Genomic DNA, 23,233 nt, shown 5'->3' on the forward strand with positions numbered 1-23,233 from the left:
GTGCATGAACTGAGGTACTGAGATTCTGCCTAGACGAAGGTGTGGAAGGTGCTGCGGGTAAATGTATACAAGACGGGGAGAGGTGCAATCTGATTATATGCGCAACGGACGTCCGTCCAACTACTCTATATACCTCACATTCCTTTTCTCTTTCGGTCCTTTGCATGCATTCCGACTCTTCAACACTGCATTCACCCAGGGTGCAGCCTACTAGAACACAGACACAATCATGAGTCGGAACTCCGTCCTTACTACTTGCAGATCGGGTTCCTGCGCGCTACGGCGAAATTCTGCCGCGACTAATGACATCACCAGATCCCCAAGACAATCGGTGGCTTTGGCGCCGCTAGTACCATCTCTCGGTCGTTCGACAATTGGATGGAGCTGAGTTTGTAGTTGTTTGCGTTCGAGGCGTGCAGTTGTGCATGATGGAAAGCTTGGAAAGTCATCGGCTGTCAGGTGCCTTCCGGCGCCGTAAGGAATGCGCAACGTCTCGTACTTCTTACTCAACGCAGAATCGGAGGTTGCGAAAGTGCCGATGGTATCTTGGCGATAAGGCCTCCACACAATCATGGCAGGAAGCCTTCTTATGAAAAGCACCGTGCATCTGACATTTTACCCTACGATCGATCATTGTTCATACCGCTGGTGGAGATGTACTCGCCTTACGAGCTCTCAGAGTTGGGTGACAGTGTCAGCGCTGTCAGGATGGTACGCTAGCTTGCTGACTAATACACGCGGTGTTTACGCGTTGGGTATGCTTGAAGCGTGTCAGATCAATGCAACCTGCCTTGGTCACACTGATGTTTCCTATGGGCAAGCTGTTGATGGACTCTCGCGAAAAGCGCGACTGATTCGCTTGACTCGGTGTCCTCTACCTAGGTTGAGAGATAATGGCGTCGGCGGGAGCCGAAACACGACATGTTCGCTCCCCTTTCGATCTGTTCGCTCTAGTAAGCCGACTCGATACAACAGAATGGGGATACAAGTGATTAACATGCCTTGAGGAACATTGGGAAAGCACCAGCCCTGCGCTGCCAGCCGACCATCATCAGCGATGGAATGAACTAGCCAGGAGGTACCGTAGTACAAGCCTCCTGCAGAGATGGGTGCGGCACGCCTTATCCGATGCCACAGCGTGGTTGCATTGGCCTTAAAATTGACGCTACCCAGCCTCTGTACAAGCAGGTCCAGGACGCACTGAACGAAATTCCTGGTGCAGTATCTCTTCCTTCGCCCACCACAAAACAAATCGACGAGATATTTGCGCCGCATCAAACCATCCAAGAACACAATATCAGCAGATGGTACTCAGGGTGGAACACAGTCTGGTTAAGGACATGTTACAAGCCCTCAATGGCCCAAAGCTACGCTGAGCTCGCACGACTTTCTGGGGCTAACATCGAGGACGGCTGCGTTGAAAGTTTGAACCATGTTTTAGATGATTGTGCGCTTTATGACTTCCATGGACTGGATCAGGAAGTCCTGGATCAGCTTCTTCTTCGCATTCCCGGACTGACCGATGGTTTGGGTATAATGGACGAGTATGGAGATGGTAGTGAACTTGTTTATGGAAGTGCCATCTACCAAATCGAGAGGGAAGAGGACGGGAGTCATGTAGATCGCAACATCACAGATCAAGAGCTGTTCGATATCAGAGAAGTGGCTAACCGAGTTCAGAACTATGTGTATGTGGCAGACGAAGAAGCTATCGAGAAGAGCAGGGTGAAAATATGGTGGTTCGATGAGTTTGGAAAGATCATCTGGGACAGCTACGCTGAAATCCCAGATTCCGATTTGGATGGGCTGCGCGGTGCGATGATGGATGGGCAAGACTTTGTCGAAATTGTTGGAGAAGACGGCAAAAGGGGCGGTCAAATTGCCCGACCATAGCCAGTTCAAGAACGGATGACAGGGCCGGCACGGCTTGGCAACGATGCTTTACCACCCATTTGTTTGGAGAAGAACAAACCGATGTGGTAATTGCAAGAAGAGCATGGGTTATGCGATGCTGTCATGCGAGCACATCATCAAGCGGGGTATTGCGTGCTCGCCACCTCCGCATCTATGCAGCGAGACACAACCCGTTGCGATGGACTAGAAGTAACCGGGAACAACGTCGCAGAATGTATAAAAGTCAAACAGGACTCCAAGTCGCCCAAGTCTCGTAAGTTGAAACTACTGCCAGCAACATGCCATCAGCGACGCTGCAACAGCCACCTTCCATTCCAAAGTGGGGACGGCCCAAGCAAACAACGAAGAAGCTAGACTGGGCAGAGATCAAGGTCATTGATCTATCTACGTATGACGAGCCTAATGGAAAACAAAAACTGGCTGAAGAGCTGAGAGACGCAGTGAGTTGGCAGCTAAACTGTGCGACAAACGTCCCTTCTGACAACGCCGAAGGTGCACCACACGGGCTTCTTCAGCGTTACTGGCACTGGTCTAACGCGGGAAGAGGTCGAGCGTCAATATGATATCGGTCAAGCTTATTTCGACTTGCCGTTAGAAGAGAAGGGCGACCCAAAGTACCGATGTGATTTCGCAAAGGGCAACTACTTTGGATACCGCGCTGTACGCCCCTCATATCCATGCCATTAGAAAGCAAATTACGCTTGTCTAACGCAAAGCCAAGGCCAACGAGAAGAAAATCATGGGCACCGCGGTCCTCGATAACGTTGAATCCCTCAACATACCCAAATTCATCCCTTCAAACTCCCACGAGCCATTTCCACACTTCCTCCACCCCTTTCGCCCAGAGATCGAGTCCTTCTCGCGCCGCTCTCTGGACATAGCATCCAAGATCTTCACGCTCTTCTCTTTGATCCTGGAACTACCCGAGACCTACTTCTCAGATCAACATCGCTATGACGACGCATCAGAAGACCATCTACGCTACATGATGTACCACCCACGCCCCGCTGCCGACGATGCCAAAGTTCAGAATACTTGGTCTCGCGCGCACACTGATTTTGGAAGCTTGACACTACTCTGGAGTCAAGATGTTGCAGGTCTCCAACTCAAAACTCCGGCTGGAGAGTGGAAGTACGTTCCACCTGTTCCCAACGGCATCATATGTAATGTTGGTGATACTTTGTCCTTCTGGTCTGCAGGCTACTTCAAGTCGACTATCCACAGAGTAATCAGACCACCAGAGGATCAAGCGCATATTCATCGGCTGGGGCTGTTCTACTTTGTCAGACCGGGAAATGAGGTCGATATCAAGCCTGTGGCATCACCTTTGTTGAGAAGGTTGGGGCTTGTCGGCGAAGATGCCGAAGAAAGGGAGCCAGTGAGGGGTCTGGAGTATGTTAGGGAAAGAGTGAAGGATTATCATGACCATGGGGACTATGCGGACAAGAAAGGCAAGAAGTTCAAAGTGGGAAACTTGGAAATCGAAGACGAGGCGGCATAGCGTCGCGAGAGAATAATTCTCTCCCTAAAAACACTCGCGCGATGAACGTCGAAGAAACTAGAGTATATCAAACTCCAGCTAAACACACCACGTCTTTGCTCTGACCCCGTCAAATGAAGCACTCCACAATCTCCATACTCACAATTCCCTTGGCCGCAAACCTCATACTCGTTCTCTCTCCCCACACCGCACTGTTCCAACTTTGACAAATCTCTAACCCATTATTTACCCTCTTAACCCTCCCCGCCCATTTCGGCTCCCTCTCCAGCTTTTCAAAAATTGGTAGGCCGCCCCTGCCATTGTAGCAGGCGTCGTACGCCGCTGTCTTCCATGGCCCCAAGGGCTCCTTCCGACACCCATGGCTGATCTTAATACGACGATTGATGCCATGCGCAAGGTATTGCGTTATAGCCGCGAGTATGGCGTAGCGCTCTGGATCGTGGTCGCGCGGATCGGGGATGGAGTGGACGTGCCAGTTTGTGTGGTCGAAGAAGTCTTGCACTTCGTTGCGGAGGACTTCGTAGTCGCCGCGGATTAGGTAGTGGTACATTACGTATATTTTGTCTAAGGGGGTTTCGTTGGGCTTGCGCTTGGGGAGGAGGATGGCGTCGAGGCTGAATACTTGTTAGTTTGTGTTGCAGCTGTATGGGTGAGGTGAGGATCTGGGTGCTACATACGGCCAAGGGTATATCGCTGAAACGGGATGGGAAGAGAGTGAAGGATGCACATGGTGCGTGCTGAAGGTGCGCAGCTTGGTGTATAGTGCTGGGTGATTGTTCAGAAAGTATGCTTTGCAGCCTCGGTGGAGAGGCAGTGGTTGTGAGGGTTGGAGAGGTATTGTGGGGAAGTAGCGTGGCATTTTGACGGCTCGACAGTGGGGATCTTGATATGCGCTTGGGAAGAATCGTCAGTACAAAGGCACTGAAAAGATGGGTATGAAGTCGAACGGTAGCTTCGGGCATGATCATGACATGTTTGAGAGATGCCGAGTGTTGCGAACAAATCGGAGGAGAATATTCTGGCGTCAACTTCGGCTCGTAATGACCGTGTCGTCTCAGAAAGCGGCCTATGAGCTGTGTAAACTCCAGGCTTGACGAGTTGTTTGGTTGATCGTGCGGTAAAGAGACAGCATTTCCATTGAGTGGGACCAGTGTGCTGGTCCCGAGGGGTACCGTTCTATGTGCCGTGATCCAGTGCGTCGGACTCTGACACAGGTCCTTGCATGATGTTGACATTCGTCAAAACATCGGTTGATGGATAAGAGTTTTGTGGTTCAGGGGCGGTGGTGACGATTTGGAGAGCAACTCCGCGGAAGGCTAGACTCAATCATCACCTCTGGTCGTCATGCGATATCGCTAGATACCGGGTTGACTCTGTTTGCTGTATCGAACGAAATTTCTTGAGAAAGGAATAGCGAGCGTTGTAGGAGGTCATTGTGATTCCAAAAAAAACTGCGCTTTCAAACCGCTAAGCGAATATCAATGTAGTATCGTGCAACATGCGTCCAAAGACATTGGAACTAACTCGCGATTGGATTCAACGCTCACCTTGAACTGCATAAGTCCCTTCAACACTCATGCCCTCCTTTTTCTTGCCGAAAGCTTTCAACTTGTCCTTCAAGCTCGCGCTGAATTTCCTAGTCATACTCCCACCGGCTCTCTCCACCTTACCCACCAGATTCTTCACACTGTCCTTTCCCTCCGTGATGACGGGCGCGACACCAGTAGAAATACTTCTCTTGAGATCCGAGCCTATAGAAGTCACCGCTTTGACCTTCAACTTCTCCCAGCTGCCGGTTCTGCCATGCGATTGATGGCCACGCGCTTGGTAGCCGTAACCATGCGTTTGATATCGATGCTTTTTGACTTTAGGTCGTTGCTTGGGCGTCGAATGATAGGGGTTTGGTGTGAAGGTGCTGCAGGTAGGATATGAAGATGGCCATCGCGATGGTAGTGACATGTGGTGCGGTTCCGGCGCATGCGTTGGATGCAGAGCCGAAGAAGATGTAGGGGCCCAGGACGATCGGTTCGACATAGCGGTTTCAGGCCTGAGGTGCTGATTCGTGATGGAATTGCGTGAGAACGCTCTTGATATCGCCGGTCTCTCCAAATCTTCTCCAGGTATTGGCACGATTGCCCTTCCGTAAGGAGACGATTCAATGTCCAAGTCAAAGACCCGTCCTTGCCTCCTCTCTTGCCTTGCCTCGAAGCTTCCCCGTTCATCTGTAACACGCCTCATGCTTAGCTTGCGCCTGAACTTGTCGATACTACCCACTCGGCTGCGGATACTGCCATACTTGCTGTCTTGCTTTCCTAGACGTCGTCCTTCACCATGCACGTCGCGAGTTGCTTGTTCCTGGCGAGCAAGGAAGTCCTCGATCCACTCTTTTGAGCTTTCATCGGTGGCAGAAGGCTGAACCCATTCGCTCGATCTCGCCCAGTCATGTAAATACACTCTTTCGGTGGACTTCGAACGGATGTTACTGTTCAACCTTGAATGAGCTTCATAAACTCCACCGCTCAATGGCACATTGGATATAGACTCTGGAGTACCGGTCGGAGTTGCGTCACTACTTGTACGGCTGGGCCACGTCATTCTCAATGAGTTACGCAGACTGGCGACTTCATGGAGTCTTGCATCTAGCTCGCCGATAGACTGCATGCTTTGGAGCTGGGAGGATGGATGAATGTGTATAGGTCCAGGCTCTGTGTGTGACTTCGCAGAGACTAGGGAATTCATTGTCGATGCGCGCGAGGAAGGCCTACTTAGAGGCGAGCATGGATGAATAGTATCCTCCTCGGTGTCGTTGATCAACGTGGTGGTTCTCAGAGGAGGTGCAGATACTGGGCGATAAAACGGTGGTTTAGGTTCGATAATCGGAGTCAGCTCGTTCTGTGACGACTTCGGCAGAGGCTTGCGGCGAGGCATGGTGAGGGCATGGCTCTGGTGTACGGCATCTGTCACATTCAAGAATTGAAGTTTCGGAACAGCCGGGTATGTGGGCACTCCTGAGGTAGTTGAGTCGTCGTGCATTCGTATAACTTTTTGCTGGTTTGCCACAGACGGCGTCGAGGAAGAATCAGTCGTGTTGTATGAACTTTCGGCGCACGCGGGAAGCTGATCAGACGGCGTTTTGGAACGTTTCGAATCTCTAGAGATGTATCTGTCCTCGATGATTTGCGTATCTTCTGGAGATGGTAAGTCTCTCGCTTCTGTCGTGGCAGTACGTGTACCGTTCCTTTGCCTGTACATATGTTAGTGGGGCTCGACGTTGCATCTTGGGTTGCGCACTCAGACTTGGCCTGTCTCGACATTTGCACGGCTTTCAGCAAGACACCCGCGCCGTTGTCATGGTCCGAGGCATGTGCAATGTTCGCGGCATCGCCGGCCTCCATGATGATGGTTGTTTGTTGGAGGAGAGCAAGATTTACATTCTCGCAACGGACCCCAGGAAAAGCTCGTACGTCAATGAGCATCGTGTACTGGCAGTCCCACGATTGGCGACAACCGGATCCACCCGTGCCCGCGGTATCGTCGGTCAATTACTCGTAGCTGATGTGCAAACTCAGATCGCTTATGGGCTTGAGGGGAAGCGATCAGGGTCTATGACAGTCGTTTTCGGATCGAATATCCCATGGTTACCGCGGAGCGGGGTTCGACTGCGATGCGAGTCTGGTACTGATTGCGGAAGACCCTGCATCGCCTCGTCGCCTTTTGCGCTGCCGTCCTCGGATTCCGCACTGTGATAAACTCTGCACCATTGATCTTTTGTGTGTAAACCTTCGTCTACAGAGATACAATCAATCGGTGCAATCTTGTTGCTGTGGTGCAGTTCAAGATGTGTTGGTAAGCAATCAAAGATGAGAAGGAAACCCCCATATGAGCTCGGTTGTGCCTATCGGAGTGCTAGTGGAAGTCATGAAATATGGGATGATCAAAAGTGAACGCAGATGTGGAAGGTGCAGCGGGGTTATGGATAGACATCGTGTCGGATTGGGGGTGTGGAAAAGAGCGTACCGTGGCACCCACCATTCTGTACCAACACTATCTACTTTACGCATGGGCGATAACGGAGAATGCGGGGCAACGACTGAGTTCTTGTACAGCTATGAGTGCGGGGCAATCATCGCGATCTGTCCGTGTTACTGAAGTGTGGTTACGAAAGTCAAGCTTCAACGTTCAAAAGTGCAGAGGGAGGAATATTAGTACCTAGCTAGGTATTGCGCTAGCCAACACGTGCTCGTCACGTGTGACCTTCAATGCAGAAACAGAATTTGGGAATGTCTGAGAATACGCTCATGAAGATTCCCGCCATCAAGGAAGAAAGCACACACAGATGCAGCCATAGCCTTACTGCTCCATCGCAATACTGCGCTCGTAGAGATCAGACACTACCAGCAGATTAGTTCATGCCATTCCACGCGGTTTCGGAAAGAACTTACGAGTCTGTCCGTCCAAGAAGAACCCCTCCAGATTCTTCGCCACTCGCTCATATCTAGCCAAGTCATCTTCATTAAGAATCACATTGACCTTGGCTCTGATACCCCGAACATGCGCCATGAACTTGAGGAAGTTCCCTGTTAGGCGGTCTACAAGGACAACCTCCATGTCACCACCCTTCAGCGGTCGGTTGTCAAGACGCATTACATACGTTGGCTCGTTCTCTTGGATGGCCTTTTGAAATCGCTCGGAGTGCTGGTAGAGGAAGGCCACGTGATCCGCGATATCCTCCCAGAAGCCGATGAGCGAGAGAAGCGCAACGCGACACGCTGCCGAATGGTGGACATCGATGGACTGGTGGCCGGGAAGACCACAGACACGACAGCCACCGTATGTAGGACGCGCCAATAGATTGAAGCGGTCGGGGTTTTGTGGAACTTGCTTTGTGCCGGCTGGAGTCAGCTCGCGAACGGCTACTGAGAGCTTCGTGAGCGTTTCGCGAACATAGTCGGCATCATTCGACGTTGGAGATGACATAGTGATTGGGTGCTGTGTGTTAGTGTTGCGTTGTTTGGAGACAGGAAAATCTTGTAAGAGTAATCTGCAGGTCAGTGCTTGCGAGGATCGCTGAAGTTGAGGCCGGTGATAGAGGGGGAAAAGTGCGGTTGTATGAGTAGACGGTGGACGAAGAAGGTTCGATGCAAGACACTGGGGTAGTCACGATCTCACCGCTAACAGTGAGAGAAGGCACGTGCCGGCCAAGGCAGCAGTCACACACCTGCAGATTGTTTTCTCACGGATCAAGAGACCATAGTGAATCATGTCGCCTCATGAGCATGTGCATGAAGCGTAGAATAGAACAGTTGCTCAAACCCCAGGCGTAAGACCCTCAGGGTACTTTATTGGTATAATACCAGCCGAGGTCACCACCAAGCGGTGCATGTGCGATAAGACGATTCACTCAGTGTGAAGAGGAAGCCTACTACATCTGTCCCGCCATAGCAGGGCTACCGTGGCGTTGATCAAGGTGATCGTAGTTGAGGTCGAACTCTTTCTATACTCGCGTTAGTGTCTAGTACGTCGTTCATAGGACGTGCATTGACAGAGCGGAACACATACCCTTTCTCTCCTCCAGTTCTTAACATCGAAGAATAGATACCATCCGTGTTCCTCTTTTGGCGAAATCCTGATAGGCGCCGCGAGATCTGGATCCTTCATCATCCACTGCTGGAGCTTCATGTGCCACCGCCAATCGCGGTTGTATAGCTCTTGTGCAGCAATTTCTTGCAAGATATCTCTCGGGAATTGATAGAAGATAGCTAATAGTGTCTCGGCGGAGAAGCTGGCCATTTTCGAATGCAGTGGTGGAACATTTGTTACAGTGTACGCCGCCGGTAGAGTGAAATCTGGTGGAATTACTGGCTTGACGTTGGATTCCACGAAAGGTGAACCAAACGTAGGATGTAATGGAGAATTACTAAGAAACCCATTAGCAAATGTGTTGAGAGGGCAAGGGAACGCGTACTCTGGCCGGCTCAGATCGAGGCCCAGAACTGTCAGATCTTGGCCCATAGCCAGCGAGGAATAGTCGGGGCTGTCCATAGGAATCATGGACAGAAGTCCAGGTAAACCGTATCTTTCCGAGTCCGTCATGTCCGAGAGCTTCTTGTGTAGCATATTTTGCGCGTTCGGGGAGCCGAGAACGTCAGACCCAAATGTTTGCTCGAACTGATTCTGCTGCTGCCGTTGACCGCCCGGGGCGAGATCAGCACCACCCCGCATGCTTGTCTGAGGACCTAGGGAGAACATGTTCCCTTGCTGCCCTATCCGTTGGTTTCCCTACATGGTGTGAACTATGGTACAGCAGAGTTGCATGTGGTACGTACATCTGCTTGGTTGCCTGTCCGCATGTTCTCGAATGGTGTCCGTGATGCTATCATCGTCAGTGGCTGATATGATGGCTGAGACCTCTTGCTTACATGTACCTGGCGGTGCCCTGCCACCCACAGTGGGGTTGATGCTCCGGTCTTGCTGGCTATCTGTCGGGCTTGAGAGGCCGTTCCGTGTTTGTCCGAGCCCAGGAAAGGCGCTGTTTCCATTCGCACCGAATGCCGCTGCGTTCTGTATCAGGCCAGCTCTTCGATCTTGTGGAATATCTCCGCCAGCGCCCCCTAATGGAGGGAACTCCTCGATGTTGCCTGTCTGCGGCTGAACACCCCCCAACTGTCCGACACCCCCTTGTCCTCCAAAACGATAATCATCCCCAGCACCAGAGAACTGGCTTTGGGATGAATCATCCTGTCCCTGGTTCTGCTGTTGTTGATTCGTAGCCTGTGTTGCCTGCCCTTGGCCCTGCTGTTGACCTTGGCCTTGCGGACGTCCGATCGTGTTTTGCTGGGCTTGCTGGGTGGTTCGTAGGGTGGGGTTCGACCACATCTGCTGCGCGGTAGTGTTCTGTTGCGCTTGCGGCGCGCCCGACAGCGAAGGGAATTCCCTATGGTCATCAACATTTAGCTTGTGTCTCTCAACGTCCTTCAGATTCCCAGAATCGAGCTGTGGAGTCTTTTTTCGGTACTCTCCTTTCTTTCGTTTCGGAGGCATTTCGTGTGTTGACTTACTCAAGATTCAGCGGCGTATGTGGCTGCGAGCCGCCCATTGCTTGCGCGAAGCTTGACATGGCCCCGCCGTTTGTTCGTGTTTGCGCATTCGATAGGCCTGGCGCACCCATTGGAGCTCCAAACCCCCATTGAGACGCAGCACCTACAGAGACAGCAATCAGCGATATAGCCCAAACTCGCTCTGGGGTTGTCCTCACCCATCTTGCCATTCTGCAACCTATTCGCACCGAGTGGGGCACCGCGGCCCGGATTTTGTTGCGCTTGAAACATTTTGGGGCGTATGTTTTGTAGGAATGATGCGCCCTAGCCTACACGAGAAGGGTAGTTAGTATTGTTTGATTTGGGAGTAGGTACTTGGGCGAGCGAATGGCAAGGCTGCGGCGAAGCAGTCGAGGAAGGCGCGTAGTGAATACGGCTGCGTAAAGGGATCGTGATCGTTGTAGGGCTGTTATTCGGGCGCGTTCGATGTCGTAGTCGTGGGTGGCTCCGTTGCGATGTGCGGCGTGGTGCGATTCCGATTCGACCTTGGGGTTTATGCGGGCAACAGAAGGAATGGGTGCACTTCGAGGGCTTAGAGAGAGAGCATTTACGAACCTGGTAATAGAGTCGTGATCTGGCCTTGGGCGGCTAGTGTACGTCGAGCTCACGGTGTTGTTGTATCAGTCTCGCGTACTTAGGTACGTGAAGTTGCGAGGTTCCCGAAACCGAAGTGGTGCTAACCTAATCGGGCCTGCACAGGCTTATGACGCGGGGAGCCAACCGGCCCACGGGTGGATCTTCCGTTGAAATGGAGAGCTTCGGACTGCTTAGCATTGAAGACTGCGCAGACTCGTAATTTCGATACAGATGCGATAAGCACGTAAGAAAGAATGAGAGCATGAACCCGGATTAGATGTCTTCTATGGCAACAATCAGCAACGTATCCCAACAGTAGGCACATTGATGAATTCTAGCGAAGGCCTCACAAGGCATTGGATTGGAACATCTTGACGTGAACATCCTAAGGTCGTCAATATGTGTCCATAATTGCCTTCAGTCACAAATCTGTATCGTGAAATTTGTCCAAGCACGCGAGTGTTATGCATTGATGGTAGCTTATAGTGAAGACGACACAGAGAAGTAGTATGCCGAAAAGTGTTGTCCTGTAATATGCCAAATCATCTTCCTTTGTACGCGGGACGTACAGAACCCACACGCTGCTACCTCGAACCTTTTGAAGAGACATGCATTCATGCAACAACTGAATCCACGCTACTGATACGCTTACACGCGGAGTAAAACTTTAACAACAAAGCTATCGAACAATCACAGAAGCAAACGCTTCTGAGTCTAAGCAGGGCCTTGCTGGAATAGATGTGACATGTCGGCTTCACCGTTGATGCCGAAGAAGTTGAACCTGGGACAGAGAGTTAGTGACTACTTTCGGACAGAATCGGAACTTCGACTTACCAGTCATCGACATTCAAGCTCATAGGCACGATGGGGTTGGGCCGACCTCCGGAACTTTGACTCCAAGCATCATCCTGTGCGCTATGCTGTTGCTGATTCTGCGACATCATCTCCATCTGTTGCTGCCAGGCCTGAGTATTATTATGTTCGTAACCGCTGGAGATACCCGGATTTGACGGTGGGTTCTGCATCTGTGACTGGCCCCCAGCAGTCTGTTGAGAGGGCATGGCAATGTTTTGAGGTTGGCTCAAGGCAGGATCTACAAGACTGTGGTTTTGCATGGGTGACATCTGGGGAAAGTTGACTTGTGTGTCGGCAGGGAACAGCTGATCGGGCTGGAAGTTCTGCCACACTTCTTGGCTAATGTTAGGGGTATCACGGGTCACCAGGAAAAGATCCGGTGGCGTTCCTGGATACGAGTATGAAGGATTGAACGGGGTCGTAGGACGCGTTCCTGACCGTGAAGGGCCCATGAATGCGTCATGATTTTGCCGATTCATCTGCGGAGATCCAGTAGTCATCTGGGGCATCTGCTGTTGGGGTTGCAGCTCGCGCGATGGTGTGACGGCAGGAGTCTGCGGTCTGGATCGCTCATAGGAGACCTGGGCAGATGGCGGCCCACTTGGAACAGGGAAGCCTAGATCCATGTCATCGAATTTTCGTTTCGATGATTCCTGGGCAGGCTTAGGTGGCGGTGGTGGTGGGACCGAAGGGACCTTGTTTTTCTTGTGGTTGCGGCCGGCAGCTTTCTGCAGACGTTCTTCAAGGTGCTTGTTTCCAAGAATTGATTCGAAGAGAGTATGCACCATCTTTGCGACAAGCCACACCTTGGAGACCTCTTTAAGAGCGTCCAAGCAGATCTGCAGTCGCTGCTCAGTCGCTGAGACGACAGACTTGTTAGACGACTTCATCTGATACACGTGCATGATGAGAGCGGAGAACAAGCTGTAGACGATGAAAGCCGGAGTATACCGAATTTCATCATGAGCTCTGAGGTTTTCAATAATGGATGTGATCATGGCGGCTGCTTGGTACGCGATATTCCGTGATGGGTAGGCGTTGGCTTCACCAAAACCGTCAAGATGAGTGGCTTTTGGTGAGCCTGCTGGTGGCATGTGTGCGCGATGCAGAAGACATAGAGTGGTGCTGCGAGCGTTAGTCTACGTCAGAGTCAGAAGATGCATAGACGTACTAGTAATTTGAATGTAACAAGGCAGCCCAGAAATGATGGCGATTTCGCTCCCACTGCACTTCCGGTGGACAGTGTTGCAGCCAGTCGGCAAGGGCCATGTCACTGTGTGTCAGGTCTATGGCATTTGCCCTGCGGTGTTTCGACGCTACCGAGTATTGTTGTGATAGGACCAAGCCCATGATCTCGCTAAGTTTGACATAGTTGATGAAGAACTGAACATGGATCGGATCTGGTGGGTATTCTGCGGCGTGCTCTGTCTCGTCGTCGATGAAGTCATCTTCAGACACCATCTCGACGTCGGAATCTTCAGGGTCAATGGCAACCGGCCGGCCGAGTGCGACTGCCACTGAACGGTCCCGGCTGTACAGCGTCCACCAGATACGCTTCCACAGGCGCTTGTCAGAGCGTGTGAGCTGCGATCCTTCAACGCTGCGGTGCATGCCCGAACCCTGAGCTACTACGATGGCGACTCGGGTCCAGTAGAAAACGTTCTTGGTCACGTCCTCGGGTCCCTCCCAGTACCAGCCCATCAAGATGAGGGCTTGCACAATGGTCACGCGATCGTCTTCGAAGTTGGCGTCGTATAGCGCCTTTGCGCGCTTATAGAACGTCATGGCGGCGGGGGTGGTTGAGCCACTGGAGTCCATCAACTGCGCATTGGTACACACGCGTGAGCCTGCCAGGAGTATGGCCTGCAGTAGCAGGAGCGAGGGCGGGTTCTTGGGGTCTCGATACTGGCGCATGAAGCGGCTGCGATTGATGACTGGCACGACCGGGGCCACCCATCTAAAGAAGGCTTCGACAAGCTCGTCGCACAATGCCCGTGGTGGGAGCAGGAAGGCGCCCCGCTGATGCAGTATCTCAATCTCCATGTTGTCCATCTCGTTGACCCGCGCCTTCGCGCCCCGCACGTTCTCGGGCAGCGGGTAGTGGACGACATCGGTGGTGCCATAGCGGTCGTGCACAAGCAGCGACAGGTTGGAGGACTCCCCGAGGTAGGCGACGCGGCCGGCTTCTTTGATGGGGGCGCGCGCAAACTTGGGCTTCATGAACTGCACGTAGGTGCCATTGTGGGTAGCCTGTTGGGCGGCGTATTCGGGCGAGACGGTGGTGGAGGGGGTCCCATCCTGGGTGTTGTATGCGGTCGACTTCTCGCGGGGCTCAGCGGAGGTGCTGGCGGGCGAGCGGTCGTCGCTGTCGCCGCGGTCACTGCTGTCGCGTCAGTTCCATAGCACCCTGGCGGTCGGTCGCGTGCGTACCTCTCTGCATCCTTGGCCCGGGCCGTCTGCGTCTTCTTGCGCTTGGGCTGGGGGATGCGGCACTCGATGCCGAAGGCGGTGCAGTTGGTGCATGGGATCCCCAATGAGGCGGCGTCGCATCGTACCTATTGCTGGTTATGTCGCGTTCTGGCAGCACGGCGGTTCCGCGGCTGATTACTCACTTTCCTCGCGTGACAGGCTGCGATGCGTGGTGGTTAGCATTCGTTATCCAGGCCGACCGAGGTGCCGAGGCTCGCGAGCTGAACCATATATCCCACCGACCGCAATGGCTCCTCCCTCGTACCATCAGGGGCGCAGATACAGGCAAGACATGGGTCGCACTCACTTTCGCACGCCCGGCTGGCGCGTTGCCGCCGGAAAGACGGGTGTCCAGGGGGAACTGACTGCGACGACGCCGACGGCCTGGCTGGTATGAGCATGTGCTGGAGTGCTGCGCGCGACTGCAACCTACGGGGTCCCAATGCTGGGTTGCGCAGCGAGCGGCGGCGGCGCTGCTGCTGCGGGCACGGCGCTGGCCATGAAGGAGTGTTCGCCAGACATGCTGCTGTCGCTGTGCTCTTTGACGCGGTCGTCGAAGGTTGAGGTTATGATTCGTCCGCAAATGGTCGTGTTCTTTGGGGGCACGCACAGTGTGTACTAGCGCGGGCGCCGGGGTGGTACGGGAGGGTACGGCAAGGCAGTTATTACCATTGCGACACGAAACGTGCTTTTTCCTGTCCAACAGGATATTCGCTCAGACGCCAGAAATTGCACTGCTACCTAGGCTGCTTCTGGGCCGTGTCACGTTGGCGTCGACTTTGGCTTCTTTGTTGCTCGGTTGGACGGCTGCCAGCTTACCCCAGATCACGTCTCCGACCATATGGCTCGCCTCCTATTGGCGACAATCACCAGTTTCATATGCGGACCAGCGATACAGCATGGGAAGCAACTGATCGCCGGCTCTTTGAGGAAACTCGACTTTGTGATTTGCATTCACATGCAGACTATGCTCTAAAGGGGCTGGCTTTGCTCACACGACAGCAAGTGTACTGTCAAGTCCAGCCAATACCTTAAGCATGGCCTCGGAAGTCGTCCCGTGAAGTAATCAGCTTTCCCAGATACATCAAGCGTTTCAACTCTTCCAACGTCCATGACTGCTACGCGGAACACCCTTCGCGCTTCTGTCTGAACGCTTCCAACTTGACATCCTTATTCGCAGGACTGATGTACCTGAGCTCCACATCCCCCACCTTGTCCTTGACAACCTCATCCTCGGATGCATACAGGTACTTCTGGTGCTCGACTGGGTCTAAGACGACTATGTCGGCGTTCTGCACTTCCATCTCGAACACCAACTTGAGCCATGTCGTGGTCCTGTCCAAGAAGGTAAAATGCGTGACTTTCCTCAGTATGCGGGTCGTTTCAAGACCAGCTTCTTCTTTGAGCTCTCGAGCAGCAGCATGCAGAATGGTCTGGTCCGTATCATCGACCTTGCCTCCTGGGACCTCCTTTTTCGTGTTAGCACCGTGAGACTCGTAGCTTCCTCATTGACTCACCCAGAGATCGGGGAACGCTCTTTCCTCCGCTGCACGCTGCACGATCAGCAGCTTGCCTTCTTTGTTGAACACAATTGCGCCTGTGACGAGACAATTGTATTCGGGGTGCTGCTGGAGATAGTCCTTTTCAGATACTGCGTATTCCTGCAACGAATCTGGATAGTGGAGAGGTTTCATGATGCCACTGGAGTAGTGTGAGTGAAGACAGGCAAGGAATGTTAGATCTGGGGCCTGTGAAGGCAGCTATGTACGCTCCAACCGTTGTTGCCTTGAGAACATCCTCAATATGTCGTGCAGGTTCAGGCTACCGCTAGACCTCAGCGAGGTACTACATAAGCAGAAAATACAGTCATCGCGTCGTCTATGGGCATGCTTACAAGCCCATGTGGATGATGCGCTGACACGTGAGCCAAGTGTTCGCGCGTCTAGATCGGCGCTAGGTGGTGAATTCAATCCAGTGCGTCACAACATCGACGCGCCTCATCCCCATCCCCGTCGCACGGTCGCCGCCCGCATCAATCCGATCGCGAACACACTCACTCCCTGCGCATATTTCCTAATACCTTAACACACTCGCGCTGGCGCCTTGCTACAATGCCCCGCCCACCACGATCGAAAGTCGCGTCGCGCGTCGCGAAACCCACCAAACCGAAAGCTGCCCCCGCGCGCAAACAGGCGGCGAAACCCATCCCAGCGCAAACCAAAAAGCTCAGTGAGGCAGCCAATAGTTTCAGCGAAGACAGCGATGGCCTCGTTACCAAATCGAGAACAACGCGTTCGCGCAGGACTCTACTGGGGGAGAAGACACCGGAGGCTCAGGACGAGGCAGAGCTCACCATGACTGGCGCGCTGCCGGCTGAAGAAGACATCCCTGTGTCATCGATTAAGAACCGGACTCCTGCATCGAATGCATCAAAGCGGACGCGGGCCACAAGGAGCAGTGCCAGGAAGTCCGCAGCACACACATCGCCAACTGCCATCGAACCAACACACGAAGAATCGCAGATAGAAGAGGATAGCGGTTATGGCGACTTGACATTCTCTTCCCTTGGCTCGAATTCACCAGCTCACGGCACCCGCCCGCCATCTGCCATCAAAGTCGGCGCAACACCCGCACACGAGAGATCGATCCTTGCTTTGACCAACTTCAAGCGCAGAGCACGGCAGCCAAGCTTGTTGCGCATGGTGCAGCAGACTACGGACGTGGAGGACAATGATCAAGACGACTTGGACAACACGGACAATTTCGACTTTGACGACTTCCTCCCCCACGCCGAATCAACACCTCTCAACGTGCGGAAGCAGGTACCGGAGGAGGAGACACGGAATGATAGCGGCACTCAAATCTCAAGCTCCGGTTCCCGTGGTACAAAGCGCAAGCTGTCGCCTGTAGTCCAAGTGCCACGCTCTTCACCACCAGTCAGTCCACAGTCTGGCGGAGATGTGGAGTCGGAGCGGTCACACTCCCCGAGCCTACCAGAAGTACTGCCGACACGTGAGGAAGTCATCGCGCAGACACAGGAAGACGATGAACCCTTGAGCGAGACGCTTGCACCTCCCATGTCAAGTAGCCCGGAACGCGAAGTATCAAAGCCGCCTCCAACCCCAGCGCAAACGCGACCACGCAGGAGAGGACGGCAGGCCAAGACACCCGTGGTGGACGAAGACTCTGATGGCGAGGAAACAGAGACACCTGCAAGGGCTAAGCAGAGGGCTAAGAAGAAGGCACAACAGAGCATATCCACCGCGCAACTCAAAGAATTGCTACCACGTCGGCGCAATCGCTTGCGGGATCGCGATGAGTTTGAGATCGAATCGTCGGATGATATTGAGCAAGTGGACTCGGATCAAGATGAACTACAAATGCCAACACGTCGCGTTCGTCAGAGACAGGGGGCTGGAAAGCCGGCATCGCCAAAGGCAACAAAGAAAACAGGTCGCGCCAAGAAGACTGCACCAGCAAAACCAGCAGGGAAGTCGAGCCGAACGTACGGTCGCAGGATTTCGTCGGACAAGGAAAATGAGACAGCAGACCAGAACGAAGCAGAGACCACCGAAGTCTCAGCCATTGAGCAGTCTGAGAAGTTGGCTGCTATCAGAAAAAAGTTTGAGGAAGTGGACGCGTTTGAGCTGGAGTTTGAAGATGTGGATGCGACGACCAGCTCGAGCCCGTTCCGGTGACGGACAGGCCAGTGGGTGGGTGAGATTCGTTCTGTTCGATAGTGTGTCTTTACTGTTTCTCGTTCTGTCGACCATGACGACTGATGATGATATCCGTGGGTTTAATACACGCACATGGCGTTTGTTTGCGTGTCGCTACGCAGTAGTGTTATAGTACATGACAATGCACGATCTGTATCCAAACCATGAAGTAATGTCGTGAATGCATGGGGTGACCGAGTCAGCTCTGGCCTGAAGCTAGTCGTTATCTGGCCTTATCGTCACACGGCGCCCAGGCAGTTTGAGAAGTCACGGAGGGGCGGTGAAAGTCGAAGAGTACCCACTACTTACGTATCCAATTCATCTTAATCAATCGTGAGCCTTCTGCATGGTGCCTAGGTGACTTGGCATGGCACGTTCTGACGGTTCGGCGGCACAGTGCACGGGCGTGTTTGAATGAAGGGGTGTGGTACTCGGGGGTTACGTAGCTTCCTTCCCCAGCTGTTGACCCTCACGATACCCGAGCAACCTAGACACTGCGCTTCCGTCCTTGCTCCTGACGTCCACGCCATGTTCCCGTAACCCCATGTCATGCGGCTTCCCGACCACTCCAATCACTTGGCCTATGCAGCACCACCGTTACCCACTCCGCCTGGCGTCCGCATGCCATGAACCCCTCCAATGGCTCCTCGCTGTCCACGTCCAAGAGCAACTCGACACTGCGCCCCCGCACCCGAAGACTGATCTCGGTGGAAGATGACATCTATGCGACGAGTGGAAGTGAGAGCGGACCCAGTAGGGCCACGTCGAGATTGAACTCGCGGAACACATCTCCCACCCCGAATGCACGCACGGGCGGCGCTTCCTCGTCCCGTCTAAACGTCACTTCTGCCCCTTCATCCTCCTTCCAAAGGTCCTCGGGGACCTCGACCCCGAAATCGCCCTCGCAAACACTTTCCGGCCTATGGGGAAACTCGCTGGCGGCTATTCAGGGCATTGCCGCTACCGTCCTGGCCAGTGACGGTACCTCGGACGAATCTGGAAATACTCGCAGACGTAAACCGGGCCATGGGCGTCGGACGTCGACGAGCGCCCCGCCGCCGAAACACTGGGGTCCTGCAGGCGCAGGCTCGCATGTCGGAGCTGGAACACACGAAGAGAGAGAGGCCATGGTCAGAGCGATGAAGCGCAAAGATCTACTGACCGCCGGTGAGCATCTGGTACCGGACTCTGTCGGCCGCATAAAGCGCAGGAATTCGGATGAACGGATCAGCGCTTCCGCACCTCCCAGCGAGAACGACGACCGAGATGCACTTGTATACATACATCACGTTCGCCCGCAGGACACGCTGGCGGGACTGAGCATCAAATACAACTGCGAGCAAGCTGTGCTACGGAAGGCCAATCGTATGTGGCCGAACGATAGTGTACAGATCAAGAAGCAAGTCGTCCTGCCAGTAGATGCGTGTGGCGTAAAAGGGAAACGAGTCCAAGGCCCGGATGCTCTCCCTGCCGAAGATCTATTACTGGGAGAGTACGGCGAAGATTCGAATAGCAAGGCTCCACTTTCAGATACTCAAGGTCTCCCTAACGGCTGGACCACGCCAAAGAAGAAAGACCAAGAGAACGACTCCGTCCCCTCATCTGACCCAGAGACACCATGGACACATGATTCATGGGTTCTTCTGCCTAATGACAAACAGCCCACACAGATTGGCCGCATGCCACGAAGAGCGCTTGGCTTCTTCCCACCCGCTCGACGAAAGTCTCTCGCGTACTCCGACGCATCGACCCCCCGGGCTTCCGTCGACCTTCCACGCTCGTCCACCTCCACAAATCCGCTCACTAGCTCTCCCTCGCAATCCGTTCGACCGCGCGCGTCAAGCAACCTGTCATCCGCCTCAGCCCACAGTCGTCAAAGAAGTACATCAGGCAAAGCATGGGGTCTGCAAGGCCCAGGGGGTGTCGGTACAATGGGCAGGAATGTGCGAAGCCCTGGGCCTGCGCAGGATGGCCTGAACAAGAAATTCGCTCAGTACTTGCCCAATATGGCTCCTCCACCCGGACAGGAATACTTCACACCGTGGGCGCCGGGTTTGCTGGACGCAGGTGCAGGAACATCAAGTCAGTATGGCGGATCCGGTGCTGTCACTCCGCTCAGTGGCAGCGGCCTGGATTTCCAAGAGCTTGGGGGTGCTATAGAAGGATGGGTAAGGAAGGTCGGTACACAAGCACAGAAGCTTTTGAATGAGCCGGGCACACCTGGACAGGGGAAACGCAGTGCCGTACCTGTCCTGGGAGCTGTCGGCGGTGATCTGGGCGACCTCATAGAACTCCAAGATGATGCCTTTGAGATTGGAGATGACGAAAGGGACAGGGGCAGATCGAGGGCAGAGGAGACGCTTGCGTCGACCAATGAGCGCTCAGTATCGAGACCAGCACAGCAGTATCAGTCAGCACGACCAGACATCAATCTCGTCCTGAGAGATAGGACGCGAAAAGGGGAAGGCAGCAAGAAGGATTAGACAGCATTGTGTGAATAAGGTGTAAAGGTCTTGGTAGCAACACGTGCATAGCATGTTGGCTTGCTTTGGGTATCGAAGCGTTTGGCATTTCAGGGCATTTGCAATATATCATTCACAACCCCACGTCCATGTTCCCAAATTCTGGTGGCTTGCTCCTTATGCCCGTTTTGTTGCTGATGATGTTGGTTGCGAAGACAGTTCGGAAGAACTACAACAAAGCTCTTCGTCGGGTCACCGAAGGCCGTGCACCTCCACATTGGATCCGGACTAGACAGGCGGTGACTTATCGCGCCACTGTCGCTGTGAGGGCCGATTCCCATTATCTACTCGAATTGCGAGAGCGATATATCTAGATGTCCGCCAGAAGCGCATTAGGCAGGTGGTCATCTGCTCTGCTGCGGCATAGATCGGCATATGAAGCTGCTCCACTCCGACGATACCTCCAAACCACGCGATCACCTGCAACGTTTCTCTCCCAGGACGACCGTCTTTCACCAACATCAACCTTGACTGGAAAACATTATATCAAGCAACATTCAAGGATAGGCCGACCTCTCACACCTTCAGCTACGAGAACAGCCGCATTCGCCACGATGCATCGCTCCCCCGCCGCCATGTTAACGAAACCGATGGCGGACCCAAACATCGAGATCCGCACTCCCAGGGATCCCAACACCTTGTCCAACTATCACAACTTTGTGACACGGCATACCAGTGTAGACTTCGATATCGACTTCCAGAAGAAGAGGTTATTTGGAAGTGTGGTGCTGACGTTGGAGTGCTTGACGGATGAGGATGTGAAAGATGTTGTGTTGGACAGCAGGTATGTACACATTCTCTGCAAGACTGAATGCTTGAAATGCTTTACTAAACAAACCTAGCTTTCTTGACATCTCCGTTGTAGAAGTCGAGGGCAAAAGCGTCAAGTTCAACGTAGGAGATCGCGTGGAACCCTATGGCAGCCCTCTCACCATCTCTCTTCCTTCCAAGGTTCCCAAAGGCAAGACTGTTGATGTAGAGATCAAGGTCGCAACCACTGATAAATGTACCGCGCTTCAGTGGATGACTCCTGCTCAGACCTCCAACAAGAAGCACCCCTACATGTTCTCGCAATGCCAGGCCATCCACGCACGTTCAGTCTTCCCTTGTCAAGACACTCCAGATGTCAAATCGACATTCAGCTTTGCTCTCCGCTCGCCCCTGCCGGTGCTTGCTTCAGGTCTGCCTACCGGGGCAAGTGACTACCTGCCCCCGAAGAAGGATGGTGAGAGCGGTACCATGAAGTACACATTTGAGCAAAAGGTTCCCATGACTGTCTACCTCTTTGCTGTCGCGAGTGGAGATCTAGCGTGCGCAAGCATCGGGCCCCGCAGTACGGTATGGTCTGGTCCTGAAGAGCTCCTTGCATGCAAAGACGAGCTTGACGGCGAAATCGAGCCTTTCATGAAAGCACTCGAATCCATCGTCTCGCCCGCCTACCAGTGGGGACAGTACAATGTGCTCATCCTGCCTCCTTCATTCCCGTACGGCGGTATGGAGAATCCGGTTTGGACTTACGCCACTCCCTCTATTATCTCTGGCGACAAGCAAAACGTCGACGTCATCGCACATGAGCTGTCACATTCATGGTCCGGCAACCTGGTTAGCGCAGCAAGCTGGGAGCACTTTTGGTTGAACGAAGGCTGGACAACGTATCTGGAACGCAGGATCGCTGCTGCTCTTCATGGAGAGGCACATCGCCACTTCTCTGCCATCATTGGTTGGAAAGCTCTGGAGCAAAGCATCGAGAACTACGGCGAAGACCACCCCTACACTAAACTTGTTCTCGATCTCAAGGGCCAAGATCCTGATGACGCCTTCTCTTCCATTCCGTACGAGAAAGGTTTCCACGCCCTGTACCAATTTGAGCTGCTTCTCGGAAAGAAGAAGTGGGATTCTTTCATCCCCCATTACTTCGACACTTTCAAGTTCAAGTCCGTTGACTCATACGACTTTAAGAGTTGCCTCCTAGAGTTCTTCGAGAAAGACGCAGAGAGCAAGCAGAAGCTGGACAACTTCGACTGGGACAAACTGTTCTATGCACCGGGATTCCCTGTCAAGCCAGACTTTGACCAGACTATGGTAAAGAGCTGCTACGAACTCGCAGACAAATGGCAGGCTTTGATCTCCTCCGAATCCAACGACTTCAAGCCCCAAGCCTCTGACATCGAAGGCTGGGTGTCAAACCAGTCCGTGGTCTTCCTCGAGAAGCTTCAATCTTTCGCTTCGAAGTTCTCAGCCGACAAGGTACACCTGCTTGGTGCGACTTATGGCTACAACGACACTCAAAACATTGAGGTGCTATCGCGCTACCTCAATATCGGGCTCATGGCCAAGGCACAGGAGACTTACGAGCCTGCAGCAACATTGTTGGGCAAGATTGGGCGTATGAAGTTCGTCCGGCCCATGTTTAGGCTACTGAACGAGGCGGATCGCGACTTGGCGGTTAGCACGTTTGAGAAAAACAAGGACTTTTACCATCCGATCTGTAGGCAGATGGTAGAGAAGGATCTTTTTGGAGAGGAGAAGAAGTAGAGACGTGTGGAATCATCAAGAAGTAAAAAATAGCTACAGTGATGT

General features: G+C 53.3%; 9 protein-coding genes across 9 annotated transcripts; 4 read left to right on the forward strand and 5 right to left on the reverse strand.

Annotated features, from left to right (window-relative positions):
* Window positions 1-2,192: 2,192 nt before the first annotated feature.
* J4E79_004785 (uncharacterized protein) lies at window positions 2,193-3,415 on the forward strand (the record flags this gene model as incomplete). The annotated part of the gene is made up of 3 exons (XM_049353667.1): window positions 2,193-2,354; window positions 2,407-2,574; window positions 2,636-3,415. 3 exons carry the CDS (start codon window positions 2,193-2,195, stop codon window positions 3,413-3,415), a joined length of 1,110 nt encoding a protein of 369 aa, XP_049212115.1.
* A 162-nt stretch (window positions 3,416-3,577) lies between these two features.
* On the reverse strand, window positions 3,578-5,374 carry J4E79_004786 (uncharacterized protein; the record flags this gene model as incomplete). The annotated part of the gene is made up of 4 exons (XM_049353668.1): window positions 3,578-3,592; window positions 3,645-4,029; window positions 4,093-4,180; window positions 4,963-5,374. The coding sequence occupies 4 exons, from the start codon at window positions 5,372-5,374 to the stop codon at window positions 3,578-3,580; spliced, it is 900 nt and encodes a 299-aa protein (XP_049212116.1).
* Window positions 5,375-7,765: 2,391 nt separating this feature from the next.
* J4E79_004787 (uncharacterized protein) lies at window positions 7,766-8,392 on the reverse strand (the record flags this gene model as incomplete). The annotated part of the gene is made up of 2 exons (XM_049353669.1): window positions 7,766-7,806; window positions 7,858-8,392. The coding sequence occupies 2 exons, from the start codon at window positions 8,390-8,392 to the stop codon at window positions 7,766-7,768; spliced, it is 576 nt and encodes a 191-aa protein (XP_049212117.1).
* Window positions 8,393-8,837: 445 nt separating this feature from the next.
* J4E79_004788 (uncharacterized protein) lies at window positions 8,838-10,743 on the reverse strand (the record flags this gene model as incomplete). Its single annotated transcript, XM_049353670.1, has 7 exons — window positions 8,838-8,909; window positions 8,975-9,332; window positions 9,381-9,694; window positions 9,742-9,788; window positions 9,835-10,349; window positions 10,474-10,615; window positions 10,671-10,743. The coding sequence occupies 7 exons, from the start codon at window positions 10,741-10,743 to the stop codon at window positions 8,838-8,840; spliced, it is 1,521 nt and encodes a 506-aa protein (XP_049212118.1).
* Window positions 10,744-11,802: 1,059 nt separating this feature from the next.
* On the reverse strand, window positions 11,803-14,934 carry CTF1ALPHA (Cutinase transcription factor 1 alpha; the record flags this gene model as incomplete). The annotated part of the gene is made up of 7 exons (XM_049353671.1): window positions 11,803-11,869; window positions 11,923-13,068; window positions 13,115-14,323; window positions 14,374-14,498; window positions 14,556-14,572; window positions 14,720-14,796; window positions 14,846-14,934. 7 exons carry the CDS (start codon window positions 14,932-14,934, stop codon window positions 11,803-11,805), a joined length of 2,730 nt encoding a protein of 909 aa, XP_049212119.1.
* Window positions 14,935-15,530: 596 nt separating this feature from the next.
* J4E79_004790 (uncharacterized protein) lies at window positions 15,531-16,106 on the reverse strand (the record flags this gene model as incomplete). The annotated part of the gene is made up of 2 exons (XM_049353672.1): window positions 15,531-15,881; window positions 15,930-16,106. 2 exons carry the CDS (start codon window positions 16,104-16,106, stop codon window positions 15,531-15,533), a joined length of 528 nt encoding a protein of 175 aa, XP_049212120.1.
* Window positions 16,107-16,523: 417 nt separating this feature from the next.
* Window positions 16,524-18,110, forward strand: J4E79_004791 (uncharacterized protein; the record flags this gene model as incomplete). Its single annotated transcript, XM_049353673.1, has 1 exon — window positions 16,524-18,110. The coding sequence occupies one exon, from the start codon at window positions 16,524-16,526 to the stop codon at window positions 18,108-18,110; it is 1,587 nt and encodes a 528-aa protein (XP_049212121.1).
* A 647-nt stretch (window positions 18,111-18,757) lies between these two features.
* J4E79_004792 (uncharacterized protein) lies at window positions 18,758-20,614 on the forward strand (the record flags this gene model as incomplete). Its single annotated transcript, XM_049353674.1, has 1 exon — window positions 18,758-20,614. One exon carries the CDS (start codon window positions 18,758-18,760, stop codon window positions 20,612-20,614), a length of 1,857 nt encoding a protein of 618 aa, XP_049212122.1.
* Window positions 20,615-21,228: 614 nt separating this feature from the next.
* J4E79_004793 (uncharacterized protein) lies at window positions 21,229-23,188 on the forward strand (the record flags this gene model as incomplete). The annotated part of the gene is made up of 2 exons (XM_049353675.1): window positions 21,229-21,437; window positions 21,496-23,188. 2 exons carry the CDS (start codon window positions 21,229-21,231, stop codon window positions 23,186-23,188), a joined length of 1,902 nt encoding a protein of 633 aa, XP_049212123.1.
* Window positions 23,189-23,233: the final 45 nt, after the last annotated feature.

The sequence above is a fragment of the Alternaria viburni genome (assembly GCF_023758015.1).
Source record: "Alternaria viburni strain BMP 2772 chromosome Unknown scaffold_8, whole genome shotgun sequence".
Classification (NCBI taxonomy): Eukaryota; Fungi; Ascomycota; class Dothideomycetes; order Pleosporales; family Pleosporaceae; genus Alternaria; species Alternaria viburni.